The sequence below is a fragment of the Apodemus sylvaticus genome, chromosome 1, assembly GCF_947179515.1.
Source record: "Apodemus sylvaticus chromosome 1, mApoSyl1.1, whole genome shotgun sequence".
NCBI classification, from domain to species: Eukaryota; Metazoa; Chordata; class Mammalia; order Rodentia; family Muridae; genus Apodemus; species Apodemus sylvaticus.
In genome coordinates this window covers 140,377,563-140,393,182 of record NC_067472.1, presented here as the reverse complement: position 1 = coordinate 140,393,182, position 15,620 = coordinate 140,377,563, and the positions used below count along the sequence as shown (strand labels likewise).

General features: G+C 45.1%; 1 protein-coding gene across 3 annotated transcripts in view; it reads left to right on the top strand.

Annotated features, from left to right (window-relative positions):
• Positions 1 to 5,805: 5,805 nt before the first annotated feature.
• Positions 5,806 to 15,620, top strand: part of LOC127667660 (protein FAM169B-like) — a 78,912-nt gene continuing 69,097 nt past the window's right edge. For all 3 annotated transcript variants that reach the window (XM_052160831.1, XM_052160841.1, XM_052160823.1), the window contains exon 1: positions 5,806 to 5,881. In XM_052160831.1, the coding sequence (XP_052016791.1) occupies positions 5,851 to 5,881 (31 nt within the window). In that variant the 5' untranslated portion in view covers positions 5,806 to 5,850. The remainder of the gene's footprint in view (positions 5,882 to 15,620) is intronic.

Genomic DNA, 15,620 nt, shown 5'->3' with positions numbered 1-15,620 from the left:
CTGTGGTTTTTGTCACATTTTTGGGTTTGTATTAACTCTTATCTTTATTGTATCATTTTTTATTTTTAATATATTTTTTAAAAGTTTTCATGTGCACTGCTGATTCTCCTGAATGTATGTGTGAGGATGTGAGATCTTGGAGTTACAGATAGTTATGAGCTACCGTGTGGGCACTGGGATTTGAACCTAGGTCCATCTAGAAAAACGTAGTGCTCTTACCACAGGCCCCTCTTCACTCTTTTTTTTTTTCCTTTTCTTTTTTAATTAAAGGAAGCACATTTCCTTCATAAATAGTAGCAACTGTTGGAAAAGGAATTTGTTTATTCATTAAAAACCAGGAGCTGGCTGGACCGATTGTTTAGGTGCTGAATTTTTACTGTTTAATTTCTCTAATACCTTGGGAAGGATTCAACAGCTGCATTTTTAACACACAGGAAATTCTTGTGTTGATAAGTAATGCCAGATGAAGGATATAGTGATCCTTAAGAGTCCTCTTGAGACAGAGGCCATATCAAACACATGAGCCCCTCCCTCCTCTTAACCGATATAAATGGCATTTTTCTTTTATGTTGGTTTAGGGCCCAGGTCAATTTTGGTGTCAGTAGTGAGTGTTAAGTGGCTGAGTCTGTTTTAAGCAGACTTAGAAATACAGCATCTCGCTTTCAGACAATCTGCTCATCTGTTTAGGAAATCTGTGATGATTTCTTAGCATGTCAGACCTCAGAAGTGGCTAGATGTGAGGCTAGCTTGTGCCCTAAGCTAAAAGTTTTGTTAATTCTAATGTGATTAGTAAAGGGGAGGAGCCTTTTGTGAAAGCCATCAAGGTTCAGCAAGCACCTCCGGATAAATCTGCCAAGGAATGCATGCAAGGTATTTAAAGGAAAGTGTCCTTAGCTGGTTCTAAGGATTGCTGTCTCAGAAACCTAAGCACATGATTAAGCTATGGCAGTTCTAATAGTATGAAATGGTTATAGAAATAGCAAACAAAAGCATATATATACATATATATTATACATATATATACACATATATATAATGGAAAATATATAATGGAAATATTTATATACAATGGGATATATAAATATATAATTTATATATAAATATATATTATATATATTAAAAATGTTATAATGTATGTATATGTTAGGGTCCAAGAATTTAGCAATGATCTCCCATGACAATCAAGGTTGAGCCAGAAAAAGTGTCTTATTCAGAAACTGATACATCAGGGAGATGCTTGGGTTTGGGTACAAGCCATGTCAATGGGAAGCAATACAGAGCAACCTTTTAAAGCAAAAAACTGCAAATTAGGTGGGGCAAGGGTAGAGGCAGCCAGCTGGGTATTTGCTTGTTGTATATTTCCACTGTCTTTCACACCTGCCATTTTAAGTGGGTGACTAGCTGTCGAATACTTCAGATGGCTTCCCTGATAACTTGGCCTGGATGAAAGCCAACCAGTCAGAGCCTCTTTAGGGTTTTGATTCTGACTGGGTGCTCATCTACAAAGCATAGGATGAGATATTGCGGTCTACGTTCATATGAAGCACCTGGGGCCACAAGGTGTTTCTGGAAATCCAGTTGTTGCTTAGAATTCAGCCCAGTACAAGATGGAGATGATATACAAGATGTGTGTGGTTAGGGGGTTATCTCTGAGACTAAAGTGGCCTCTAAATACACACACACACACACACACACACATGCATTATGTTTAAGGAGATAATTCACTTTTTAAAAATTTATTTTAAAGATTTATTTATTATATGTAACTATACTGTAGCAGTCTTCACACACCAGAAGAGGGTGCCAGATCTCATTATGGATGGTTGTAAGCTACCATGTGTTGCTGGGATTTGAACTTAGGACCTTTGGAAGAACAGTCAGTGCTCTTAACCACTGAGCCATTGCTCTAGCCCCAATAATTCACCTTATAAAGGAAAATATACAGCCAGGGTTATACAGAGAAACCCTGTCTTGAAAATTCAAAACCAAAAATAAGTAAGTAAGTAAGTAACTAACTAACTAACTAAATAAATAAATAAATGAAAATATACCTTGTATTTTTTAATTATTTTATGTGTAGTCACCTATGCCATGGTGCAAGTGTGAAGGTCAGAGGACAATTTTATCAATTCAGTTCTCTCTTCCACTTTTATATAGGTTATGAAAATTGAATTTAATTCACTGGAATTCACTGGAAGCACCTTTACCCACAGACCCATCTCTCGCAGGACTGTTACATAAGCGACCTTCTACTCACCCCAGATTGGGAACTGACAGCAGACTAAAGGACAAAGACAAGGTACAGCCACTAGCAGAGGCCAACTCGGAATCAATGAGTTTATTGGGATACTTAGGCTTATGGGTGAGAGATTACTAACAGGAGCAGAAATAAAGAGAGCTGAATCACCCCAGGGTGGGCAACAGCTCACAAAACCTGGGAACCTGGAGCCCATTGTACAGCCTGCAGGCATCTGACAGGGTGGAGAGTGGCCTTTCCAAGGTGCTCTGTTGGTCTGAGCCTTTTTCTAGGCAATTTTGCTGGTCTCTACTCTTTCCAGGCAACCTGAGCCTCTCAGCAGGCTTTACTATTTATATACTCTTTGGAGGGAGGGGGGTAGTGAATCTTGTCCACTTTTGGGATTTCCTGAAGCTATTCTGTGTTGTTTGCTTCCTATCTTCCCTGAAGTATTTTATCTGTTTTCCTTGGTTTCCCTTCCCTGCTAACAATGAATTTTAAGAAGTTTTCTTTAAGGCAGGATATGGTGGCTCAGGTGTTAAATCCCAGCACTCCCAGGGAGGCAGAGGCAGGCAGATCTATGTGAGTTTGAGGCCAGCCTGGTCTCCAGAGTGAGTTCTAGGTTAGCCAGGGCTACACAGAGAAACTGTCTCAAAAAGACAAACAAAACCGAAAATTTCTCTCAAAAATGGAAGGTTTTAATTTGAGGGGAAACTGCTACACAGTGGAAGGTGAGTCTATACCATTTAATGTATGGAAAGAAATGGGCAAAGATGTTTGAGTAAATGCTGGTTGTCTACACTGGCAGTTGTGCATGGCTGTGAACCCCTCACATGGGATGCTGAGGGCAGGAGGATGGAGATTTTTAAGGTCAGCCTCACCTATATAGTAAGACATTATTTGAAGGTTTAAAACCAAGTTCTCAGCACAAAAAAGGAGATTTATTTATTTGTCCCAGGGGACAAAGGGTAGGGAATAAGAGACAAGAGACGGGAGATAGAGGAGACAGACATAGCTCCTAAGAAAATGGCAGTTTCTAAAGGTCAAAGGGGAACCCTGTGTTAGGATGAGGTGTTTAATTTTGATTGTGCTTGTTAATTAGGTGAGCCAAAGGGGGCTTTAGATTGCTGGACCTCAATACTTTGATAGCAAAAAATAAAATAAAATAAAATAAAATAAAATAAAATAAAATAAAACCAAAAAACAAAACAAAACCAAAAAACAAACAAACCAGCCAGGCAGTGGTGGTGCATACCTTTAAGCCCAGCACTTGGGAGGCAGAGGCAGGTGGATTTCTGTTCAAGGCCATCCTGGTCTACAGGAAAACAAAACAACAGCAAAAAAACTTTGATAGCTGTACCTTGTAGTCAGGTTTTTTTTTTTTTTTTTTTTTTAGATTTATTTATTTATTATATGTCAGTACACTGTAGCTGTCTTCAGACACACCAGAAGAGGGAGTCAGATCTTGTTACAGATGGTTGTGAGCCTCCACGTGGTTGCTGGGATTTGAACTCAGGACCTTCGGAAGAAGCAGTCAGTGCTCTTAACCGCTGAACCATCCCTCCAGCCCTTGTAGTCAGTTTCAAGAGGAGGAAGTGGCCAAATAAGGGAATAGACCCCAGTGGCCAGTTTTAGGATTTTAATCTAAGGGTTTTTAACAAGGCAGAGGGAATGGGGAGAAGGGCAGGCCTGCCAGAGCCAGGTTTGCTTTCCCCAGGCTGTCTAGAGCCCCTCCATCATTTGTTTGTTCAAATTTAAAACAGAGCAATACTAAAAACATCAGAAGCAGCCAGGTGGTGGTGGCACACGCCTGTAATCCCAGCACTCTGGGAGGTAGAGGCAGGCGGATTTCTGAGTTCGAGGTCAGCCTGGTGTACAGAGTGAGTTCCAGGACAGCCAGGGCTACACAGAGAAACCCTGTCTCGGAAAAAAAACCAAATCAAAAAAAAAAAAAAAAAAAATCAGAAGCAAGCTTAGAATTGATAAACTTTTGACCTACATGCTAATAGTTTGAGTAAAACCCATTATTATCAAAGGCACACAACACACACATACATAAAATACATATGATGGCTACATTGTAAAGACATTTATGGCTACTGTTTGGCTTCAGACAAAGGGACAAGGGATTGAGGTACATATTTTACATATCAAAGCATCCCGACCTCCAGGTTCTCCCAGCATCCCTCAGTCCCTACCAGGTATACCCTGCCCCCAACCTTGAAATTTCCACTCCAGGGTCTGGGCTGCCCTTCCCCCAGAGGATCTTTCCTATATAATCCAGACATTTTGGCCTCTCAAATCCCTCCTCTTCTGTCTCTGCGCAGGCCCCTCCCCCCACCCCTGCCCCCCTCCTTTTCCCCTGGCGACTTCCCTGTCCTTAATCCTTGGGGCCAGGGAACTTGCCCATCAGATAGCAACTTCCCAATAAACCTGTCTTTAATATAATCTAATTTGGTTTAAGTTGGCTCATTTCACCAGCGGCAGAGAAATAACCTATCAGTTACTTAAGACACAAATACGTCAGTACTGTAAAGACACGTTAGGGAGCTGTCTCGGGAAGCCCACATCCACCTAGATGTGTCTCATTTCCACCCCTTCCCCCTACACCTATCTTTCTACCACTTACATCTATGTTTAAAATCTAATAAACTTCGACTCTTAGACACACCGACTTACTCTGAAATTCTTTTTGGCGCTGAAGTAAAAAAAAAAAATCCTGGCTTCACCAGAGTGGACTAAGACTCCCCTGCTACACACTGCGCAGAACTGGGTTGTGTCTCCAGTTACCATTTCCCCAAGGCGGCGCTGTCAGGATTGGTCTCCAGCTAATGGACTCAAACCTTCTTCCTCCCTCAGCCTCCCCAGTAGGTGGGACCTTAGAGGTGAAATTTGAAATGACTCAACCTCTGCACCCTTTCAAAGCAGCGTTTTGAAACAGCTGTGTGTACCTGAGAAACATTGTTGACTTTGAATATTGCTCTGTCAAATGAGCGCCGCTTAACTTTTTAGTAAATCGTAGGTACATTACAGTTTCCTGGAGACTGTTGGGAAGACTCGGAAACGGGCAGAAAAGATTCCTGGATGCCCTGTGTTAGATGTGTGCTTATTACATTTTTGCTACTTTTCAGCCAAAGTTTTTGAAAAGGGTTAAGGCAAATGGTTTTTGCACATAGAAGGGAGCGTGGTGAAAAATCTGTCCAGTACAGTCTTGGGGTACTGGGGAGGAGGGTGCTTGCCTGTGTTTAGGGTAGTTCAAGAACAGCGACAAACTCACTTTTGGCTCAAAAGACGTTCTTTTTTGTGGATTAGATTGCGGAGTCAAGGTTTAGTAAAGAAACTATTGGAAGGTGGTCCTGAGGAGGTGTGTGTGTGTGTGTGTGTGTGTGTGTGTGTGTGTATGGGGGGGTGGTGGTGGTGGTGGTGGTGGTGGAGGGCAGAGATAAGCGCCCACAGCAGTAGGCAGTAGAGTGAGGAGCGGAAAGCCTCCGGGGAGGTGGCAGGGCGGGGCAGCCCCTGGGGAACCCAAGGTAGAAAGGTGGTGGCTCTGGGAGATGGGGGTGGGGAGGTAGAGGCTGACTGGGTGGCAGATTTCGTACAGGCTGAGCAGGAGCATGGAGGTTGAGGTCGCCCGCGGAGCCACAGGTAAGGGTGCTGCGGTCCCCACGTAGCCATTCAAGGGCGAAGGACGTGAATGGTAGCAGGCAGAGTGCAGCACATCTGTCACCACCGCAGCCTGGGTGCAGTGCGGGGCTGACGGCCTCTCTCTCTCTCTCTTGCTTGGATTCATGTAAGTCTCAGGCCAACCGGAGCTGAAGGAGGAACCTCCAGAGCTGATACTCTCGCCCGGGGCCCCATTCTGTGTCTCACCCCTCCCCCCCAACCCGCAACACCAGCCTTGGGGACCTTGGACCTGGGCTTGCTGGCCAGGCTGGGGAAGGAACTCCGAGGTGCTGGATTCCCAGTGGTTGTCTGGGAAATGGGAACCTCAACGGTGGGGAGAAGTCCGCACAGCAACTCATATTCCTACTTTCCAGCAAGGAGGACCCAGGAAGAACCTGGGCTGAGGGGAGAAGTGTCACTGGAGTTCACGCTCTGGGCCAGCCTCTTTGCTGGCTCCAGGCACACAACCCACATGCCTCTTCCCGCCCAGTTTCAGGGGAGACTGGATTTGAAGACACTTTCTTGAGCTGGCAGCCTCCGTGGCCTCAGGGGATGCCATTTCAGGCCGTTGGCTATGCATCCTGGTCCCAGGTGGCTGGCTGGTTGTGTCGCAGGGGCAGTCACACTGTCCACAGCCCACCTTTTCTACAGTCAAGTAAATCAAGGCAGGGGCGCAGCATTTGGAGGCCTGCAGGTAGCCTCTTGCTCTGATGACCCACTTTAAACGTTACAATTGAGTTGTTTTTCTTCTATTTTCAGGTGGGTGAGATAAGGAGACAGAGTAGCCACTAGCTAATTATATGGATTAGTAAGGATTTAGTTGATCTAGAGATTAAGAAAAGGCTTGTCTTTAATTTTGGAAAGGGAGCTATTTCTCTTTTGTTTTAGTCTTGTGCTTTTTTTTTTTTTCTCTAGAAAGTTAGTGTTAAAAGCTTGCATAGTGAGTGCTGTTTCCAGTTTGCACGCTGGAAAACTAGAATAAAAGGGGGGGAAAGTCTTGCTTTTTTGATCTTCCTCATCTACAAAACAGGAGAGGCCCCCAAGGGTTTATTAAGCACAGCAGACTCTCCTTACATTCCCATCTCTACTAGTGGGTCTCCCTCCCCGCTAGAGTGAGCAGACCCTTCCCCATCCTTCTTTCAGAGAGCATCCCCTCCCAGGCCCGTTTGATGGGGGTGGAGGGGGAAAGAATAGTAATTTCATCTTCTGGAAAAGTATCGTTGGCCTGAGACACTTTATGGATTTTCCTGTGTTTGCTTCGACTTTTGCTGTGGTTTCGATGGCCGCTGATGGTTCAGATGACACACAGCAGTCTCCCACTTAACATTTCCACATGTGTGAGGAGATCCTAACGGGTTGGAGGCTTGCATAGTTGAACTGCTGCCTGAGCTTTGATAGCTGTTTCCAGAAACAGCTTGAGCAAATCTCGTCTACTGGGGGAATCCCTTTCTTTTTAGTCGAGAAGCATGAAAGGAGAAATTACGCTTTCAGGTAAGGCGACATGCCAGCCTCTACTTAGCTTCAGGGCTGCAAACCGAGGAAGGACATTCCTCCTGCAGCTGTGCTCTGTGTTGGCCGCTGGAGTGGCCCCAGGAGGTTTGGTTTGGGGGTAGTACCGTCCAAAGGAGATTTGGGGGTATCCACAATAATTTACATCCTGACGTGCCCCCCCTCCTCAATATCCGTCCCCTCCCTCCCTCTCTACATGTTTTTAGTTTCCCTGATGCCAAAAACCTTCTTAGGTTCCGCCGGCCCATCTGTTGCTGTCATTTCAGCTTAGAACAGAGTGGAAAGGAAAGAGAAAGCCAGACACAGCCAGGTCTTGTTACCACCCTTTTTTTTTTTTTTTTTTTTTTTTAAACCTTGACCTTCTTCCCTTAGCTATGAACTAAGGGCTGAGCTGCCTCACAAGGATTAGTTTGAGGCCCTGTATATGTGGGAACTCACGGCTGGGCCCAGCGTCGTATTAAGAGTGAGCATGGAGAAAGCCATTTGTTTTGCCTTTTGAAAAGTTGGATTTCCTGATCTTTTGTGCTTCTCATAAAGCAGAGAGGACTGGCCCATAACAGAGCTAGCGAGCAGGTGGGGATAATTCAGAAACTTGTGTCCTTTGCACAGCTTTCTATGGAAGGAGTCAAGAGGTCAAGGAACAGGAGAGGAGAAGTTGGGGCAGAGGGCTTGTCTGGAGGCCTTCCAAAGTCTTTTTCAAAGGATTGAGCATGCCAGAGGCCATATTTCATATGTTTTTGTTTGTTTTGAGCCCTCTTCCGACACCGAGGAGCAATACCAAGAAGTATTGCTATGGGCAGAGCCCTGAAGTGGGGCTGAGGGTAGGGAGGGGACAGCACAGGACTCTAAAGGGACGAGACACAGCTATAGTTGGAAGGGCATTTGCAGCGGCAAGAAAAGGGAGAATACTAACCATTAGGTGAAGGTCTACCAGCTTGTCAGACTCAGGTCAACAGGTCTGGTGACTTTACCCGCTGAGCCATCATACTGGCCCGGCCTGTGTGTATTTGTGTGTGTGTGTGTGTTCACGTTTAGAATGCTTTATGTCACCTGAGCCCTTCCCAGGCATTACTGTAATTGACCTTTACATCAGACAGACAGTTTATTGGTGAGGAAGAGGAAACCGAGGCCCAGAGATGAACTAGGGTGACTTGGCTACGGAGTGGCAACATTGGCATTGAAACTTAGGTTTCTGGAGGGCTGGGAATGTGGGTTTCCTCAGAAAGTTGGAAATTCTCCAGTTCAAGAAAGAAAGGGGGGAAAGAGAGAGAGAGAGAGAGAGAGAGAGAGAGAGAGAGAGAGAGAGAGAGAGACTGAGACTCCATGTAGCTGGTAATCAGCTCTTAAAGGTGTTTCAGAGATGACCTCATGCTAATATAAACTTAAGTCACACCACCATTAGTTTGGATCTCTTGTAGCCCATGGTGACTGAGTGTCTTTGGAGGGAGATGTGGGTTTGTGGGTTTGGGATCTCAGTATCCGGGAGACAGGACCTCAGTGAGGACTGGAGGGAGAGGGACTTGGCTCACAGCTCTCCTGGAGAGCCCACTGGGGTTTCCAGTGAGGAATGAAAGGGAGGGGGTGAAAGTGGAGGGCGGTGCCTAAATGTGTACGTGACTGTGAAGATTGCCCTTGGCTTCCTCCTCAAGCAGACTCTTGTCTCTGAAAGCAGAACCCTTGTGGCTCCTTCTGCTTAGTGCCTGGATGTCCCTTGGAGTGAGGCAGCAGTTTTAGATGTTGGCAGAAGCCCTCGATGGCTCTGTATCTAGGAAGGATTGCTAGGAGGGAAGCTTTGCAATCAGGTGTGACAGGCTTGCATGCTTTGGGCAGAGTGTCCTGGCCAGGGCTCTGGGTAGCTTGACCCCTAGAAGGGTCAGTTCTCCCACTAGCTGAGTTTCTGTGTATTCTCCTTTTTGTGATTCTTGGTGCACTGTGGTATCTATACTATAGCCAGACCTTGCTCTGAAAGCACTAGATTGCTGCACTAAGCTAGGACTGACATTTCATGATGCTGGGCTGGGCTGGGCTTCCAGTCTCCATCTAAGTGTCTTGTTGTAGACTAGTTGGATGAGGTGTATGGCCAAGTGGCCAGGAATCAGACTGAGCGCTGGGGCAGAAAGCTAACCGGTCTTCACTGTTTCCAGACTCTGCTAAGGCTATTTGTTGCACAGCCCTGAAAAGTTCTGCATTGAAGGACCATAGAAAATGAATGTGCTTCGCGGTACAGGAAAAAGGGTTTGTGGCTAAAGTTGAGGCACTTGGCCAGAGGGCAGTCTGTCTTTTAAGGGTGCAATTGCAGTTCAGGGCTTGCTGGTAGCCTCTGAAGGTCTGGGTCTCAGAGTACAGTTAATCAGGGCGAAACAGCTGTGATTCTGAAATGCCTATGCACACCTGTAATCCCAGTACCCTGTAGGCTGACACACAACAATTATAAGGTCAAGGTCAGCCCGGGCTGTATAGTGAGACTTTGTCCCCTGCCCTCCTCACCCCCCTACCCCCGCCCCATCACCACCACCACAAAAAAGAAAAGAAAGAAAATATTAGACTGCCACTTGACTTTACATGTCTCCTCCTGGGTTATAGGCTTACCTTTCCAGAGTGAGTCATCAGCTAGCTTGGATAAGGGACCCAAAAGGCCATTTCCGTCCCTGCTATTCTTCCTGTTCCTTTCTCTGGTCTTTAGAACCCTCTCACTTTAAGACCATTATACCTACTAGTTCAGTACCCCAAAGCTATGGCCCTACTTTTAAGAGAAAACAGATTTTACTGGTGCCTATCGGTTCTCAGGACAGCCAAAACTTCCAAAAGTGTTTGAGCCTTCAAGACAGGACAGCCACTAGGCGTTGAAAATCCAGAATGAGCAATGTGGGCCTGAGCTCTTTCTGCTATGTGTGTGTTGCCAGGGAGGGAAGCCATGTCTCCACCTAGACAGCTTGACTTGCTGAAATTAAGATAAATGTGTTGTTCTTGGAAACCAAGTCTGTAACCACGACTTGAAAATTCCAATAACAGAGAGAAAGCTTCCTTTATTTCTTCACTGCTGTACTGGCTGGTTTTGTGTGTCAACTTGACATGAGCTGGAGTTATCACAGAGAAAGGCGCTTCAGGTGAGGAAATGCCTCCATGAGATCCAGCTGTGGGGCATTTTCTCAGTTGATCAAATGGGGGAGGGCCCCTTGTGGGTGGTGCCATCCCTGGGCTGGTAGAGTTCTGTAAGAGAGCAAGCTGAGCAAGCCAGGGGAAGCAAGCCAGTAAGAAACATCCCTCCATGGCCTCTGCATCAGCTCCTGCTTCCTGACCTGCTTGAGTTCCAGTCCTGACTTCCTTTAGTGATGAACAGCAGCGTGGAAGTGTAAGCAGAATAAACCCTTTCCTCCCCAACTTACTTCTTGGTCATGATGTTTGTGCAGGAATAGAAACCCTGACTAAGACACTGCCTTTGCTGAAACAAACTCTAATCTGAATATTTCGTTCAAGTGGTAAATAATTGAGAAGTTAGCGTTGTAGAGTCTTCAACGTCACAGAAAGCGGCTCACGCAGGGCAGCCGACTGCACATGCGTGCTCTGTTATTCTGCTCCATGGTGGATTCTTTTTGGTGCGTATAGAGGGTACAACCGTGTTAGGTTCAGAGCATGTGTTATAATGGTTTGTTGTTCACTTGACCTTTGTATTTTCCTACAAGTGATTTGTGTAATACATGTGTGCTGCTCACATTTGGACAGACAAAGGAGCTAGGTGGTGGGGTGAGCAGGATGTGGCTGGCACAGCGGGCACAAATCCCTGGGTCAGGCTCCGTGATCCAGCAGCTAATCAACTCCATAGCAAGCTTGGAGACAGGCTGGGACCCTGTCTAAAGAAAGCAGCTAGACAGAAGCGAAGACATTGCTTTTATTCATGTTTTGTTCCCCTACAATGCATGAACACCAGATAAAAACATTAAAAAATATTTGGTGAAAAAAATATAACTTAAACAAAAATCTACTCAATAAAAATCCAGTTATTTGTTCATACATATCCATCTGCTTTTAATCATAATTAAACACAATAATAGGCAGATCATCTTTTTAAATCTTTTCCCCTCTTTTATCTTAAATGGCATCCCCTCCACCCTTGCCCTGTTTCCATTCTTTCCTATTTTGAAATCTAATAACCATGTTTCTCTCCTTTTTAAGTGCTAACTTAGAAATTTTAATATTCATACTTAATTGTTCTGCGATAAGTCAAATTTTAACTTCTCCTGGAATGAGTTAGGGCCTTCAAATGCTCCCTCTCCTATTGTTTCCTCCCTAGCTCACATGCTGTGATGGTTCATTGTCAACTTGACTAGATTTAGAATCACCTAGGATACACATCTCTGAGCATGTCTGCAAGGGTGTTTCCAGCAGACTTGGTTGAAGAGGGAAGACTTGCCCTGAATGTGGGTGGTACCGTCCTACAGCCTGGGGGCTGAGAGGACTGAGAAAGTGAGGTGATTGTAAGCACCCGTCTCTTTCCCTTTGCTGCGTTGGGTGTGACCAGCCCTGTCTCTCCTGCTGCAGAGCTGTTCCTGTCGCCATTCCTTCCTCATCCGAGGAGAACTTTGTCCTCAGGCTACGAGCAAAAGTAAATCTTCCTGAAGCTTCTTTAGTCAGGTAGTTTGTCCCAGCCAGGAGAAAAATACCAAACACACTTACATTACACTGCCCTTTAAGTTTTATTGAACTTTTCCTTGCTCCTGAAAATTAAAATGTTTTATGTTGTGTGGTTAACATCAGCTTAGTTTCTATCCAATTTTATTATCGTTTTCCGGTACCCATCACTTCCTGATGAGCCTTTTCTTCCAGAGGTCAATTTCCTATATATTAATGTGCATAAGTGATAATTAGGTGGGAGGTCTGCTCACAGCAAACTCCCGAATGATATGTTTCTAATATTTCTTTATTTCATCTGATGTCTTGGAAGTTGTTTTTGCTAGGAGGAGGATGAATGTTATTTTCCTTTAGCTCATTAAAAATGACATTCCATTGTCTCCTGCCTTCCATAGTTTTGCGAAGAAGGCAGCTGTCCACTTATTAGCAGCCAAGTGGAAAGATCTGTCCTTTCTTTCCGAATGCTTTCAGGTGTGTGTGTGTGTGTGTGTGTGTGTGACAAGTGTGTCTAGGTGGGAGATTGGGTAAGATTATGGAACCTAAGAGTAGGTGTCTTCATTATTCATCTATGGTTTCTTCATGTTTGGATTGTTCCTCATTCTTCTCCTTCTGGAACTTTAATTAGACTGCCACAGCATCCCGTACCTTACCACTCTGTGCTCGATTTCTCCTTACTCGCTTTCCAAGTTTACCAGCTGTGTCTCTCTGTGCTGTGTTCCGGGTCACTGTCTCAGCTAAGACGGTCCACTTAAGAAATTCTACTTCCCTTTCCTCCTCAATTCTTAGTGGGCAACGTGAAAGGTCTTCGCCCCTTTTTCCCTTTTCTTTTTCCAAGATTTATTTATTGTTATATGTAAGTACACTGTAGCTGTCTTCAGACACCCCAGAAGAGGATGTCAGATCTCATTATGGTTGGTTGTGAGCCACCATGTGGTTGCTGGGATTTGAACTCAGGACCTTCGGGAGGGCAGTCAGTGCTCTTAACCGCTGAGCCATCTTTCCAACCCCCGCCCCTTTTATTCTTAACTGAAGTGTTTCTGGAGCATGTTTAACACAGGTCTCTCCTGTAGAGTGTGGTCTCTGTGTACCATAGTCTTTGCTGCCTGTCCAGTGACATTTGTCTCACTCTAGTGTACTGGCTGGTTTTCTGTGTCAACTTGACACAAGCTGGAGTTATCACAGAGAAAAAGGCTTCAGTTGGGGAAGTGCCTCCATGAAATCCAGCTGTGGGGCATTTTCTCAATTAGTGATCAAGTGGGGAGGGCCCCTTGTGGGTGGTTCCACCTTTGGGCTGGTGCTCTTGGGTTCTATAAGAGAGCAGGCTGAGCAAGCCAGGGGAAGCAAGCCAGTAAGAAACATCCCTCCATGGCCTCTGCATCAGCTCCTGCTTCCTGACCTGCTTGAGTTCCAGTCCTGACTTCCTTTAGTGATGAACTGCAACGTGGAAGTGTAAGCTCAATAAACCCTTTCCTCCCCAACTTGCTTCTTGGTCATGATGTTTGTGCAGGAATAGAAACCTTGACTAAGACACTCTAGGCTCAGTCTTTTTTCACTTCGACTTTTTGTTTATTTATTTTGGTTTTAAAGCAGGGTTGTCATTATGTAACCCTGACTGGCCTAGAGCTTGTCACATATATCAGTAAGGCCTCAGATTCATAGAGCTCACTTTACCTTTGCTTCCTGAGTGACAGGATTAAAGATGTGCACCACCATACCCAGGAGCTTGAAGAGTGTTACAGGTCAGGTTCAAATGACACTGAGGCTGGTGCCCTCATCTTTGGCCCAAACACACATGTGGCTGAATGCTGAGAAGGTCAAGCTTGGATTTCCCCAGCTTTCCATGCACTACGTGAAAGCCATCCTTCCGGAGGCGTCTTACACCTTTTAACTTACACTGCGTGTACTACCTTAGTGAGATGTTTAATGTTTTAGAGGAATGTACCTCATATTCTTCTAGTGCTGTGTTCCTTGACTTTCTGGTAACGCTAGAATCATAATAGACTTAGGCTGCTTCCTGGATTAGTTCATGAGGCCACCACACCTGTATGCTTCCAGGTAGATTTCATTGGCCTTTTGGGAAGGAGGGATTAAAAGCACGTCAGCTTGCCAAAAGCTGGCTCACGTGCTGTCATCTGTCCTGTCACCTTCACTGCCATCTCTAGTCTAAGCCGTCTCTGTGCTTGGTTGAACTTTTGGAAACGCCTCTGTTCCTTCCTTACCACAGTGCTTCTGGATGGGGCCCTAAGCACTCCTTCCACACAGCCATTTCTCTCTTTCCAGTTCTTGCAAAATTCTCAAAGTTGACGTCAAATACCAAGAATATACTGGCAAAAGACCTGAGAGGACATTTCCCAAAGAAGATGTCCTAGTGAGCATGGGAAAAGAAGCTTGATATCACCAACCATCAGAAAAAGCACAAGTGGAAACCACAGGCCAGGCTGATAGCCCCCCCCCCCCCCCCCCCAGTCCCTGGGTCGCTACCGTAAAACATCTACAAAACAGACAATGCAAGTATCGCTGAGGATGAGGAGAAATTGGAATCCTTGAGTCTTGTTGATAGGAGTGTGAAATATTATAGTTTGATGTGGAGAGGGCAGGCGCTGTCGTCCAGTAGAAGAAAGGGAGGAAAAAACTTGGTCTGGAAGTTCTGAAAATAATTAAACGAAATTACCATATGGTCCATTCCTCTTCTGGACGTACAGACTGAAGGACTGCACACAGGAGCTCAAACAGTATTTGTATCTCCAAGCAGCATGTTTCATACGGAAAAGGTGGGGGGCAAGAAGTACCCTCTGTGACAAAATGCTCTCAACAAAGGACTACTGTTCAGCTGGGAAAGAAGACGTACAGCTACAACAGGGATGAACTCTGAAGACAGTGTGCTTAATGAAACGAATCAGTTGCAAAAGGAAAAGGCCGCTTGCTTCCACTCAGATGATGCACCTTAACCAACTCTGGAGCTGAGGTGTGTAATGGCTGGAGAAACGTTAGAATCTGGAATGTGGAGAGTGCTCATTTGGTCTGAGAGGCTGAAAGAGTGGGGTGGATAGTAGTGGTGACAGCACAGTTGGCTCAGGAGTGCTCAAGGTCGCACAACTGTTCGTGGCTACATGGTAACCACAATGAAACTATCTGAAATAATTATGATTTCCATTTAAAATTATGATTAATATTATGATTTCCATTTAAAACTAAACTTTAAGGTAGAGGCAAGATATTCACTCCTCCTGGCCTCTCCTGCCTGCAACAATGTTTCTTTGTGTAAGAAGCACTGGCTGTCCTGGAACTTATTCTGTAGACCAAGCTGTCCTTGATCTCAGAGACCCGCCTGCCTCTGCCTCCTGAGCACTGGGATTAAAGGCCATGCCTGGTGATATTCAGCATTCTAAAAAATTCATTTATGGGCTGGAGACATGGCTCGGCAGTAAAGAACACTGTTTTTCTGAAGGTCCTGAGTTCAAATCCTAGCAACCATATGGTAGCTCACAACCATCTGTAATGAGATCTGATGCCCTTTTCTGGTATGTCTGAACACAGCTAGAGTGTACTTACATATAATAAAAGTAAATTTAAAAAGTTCATT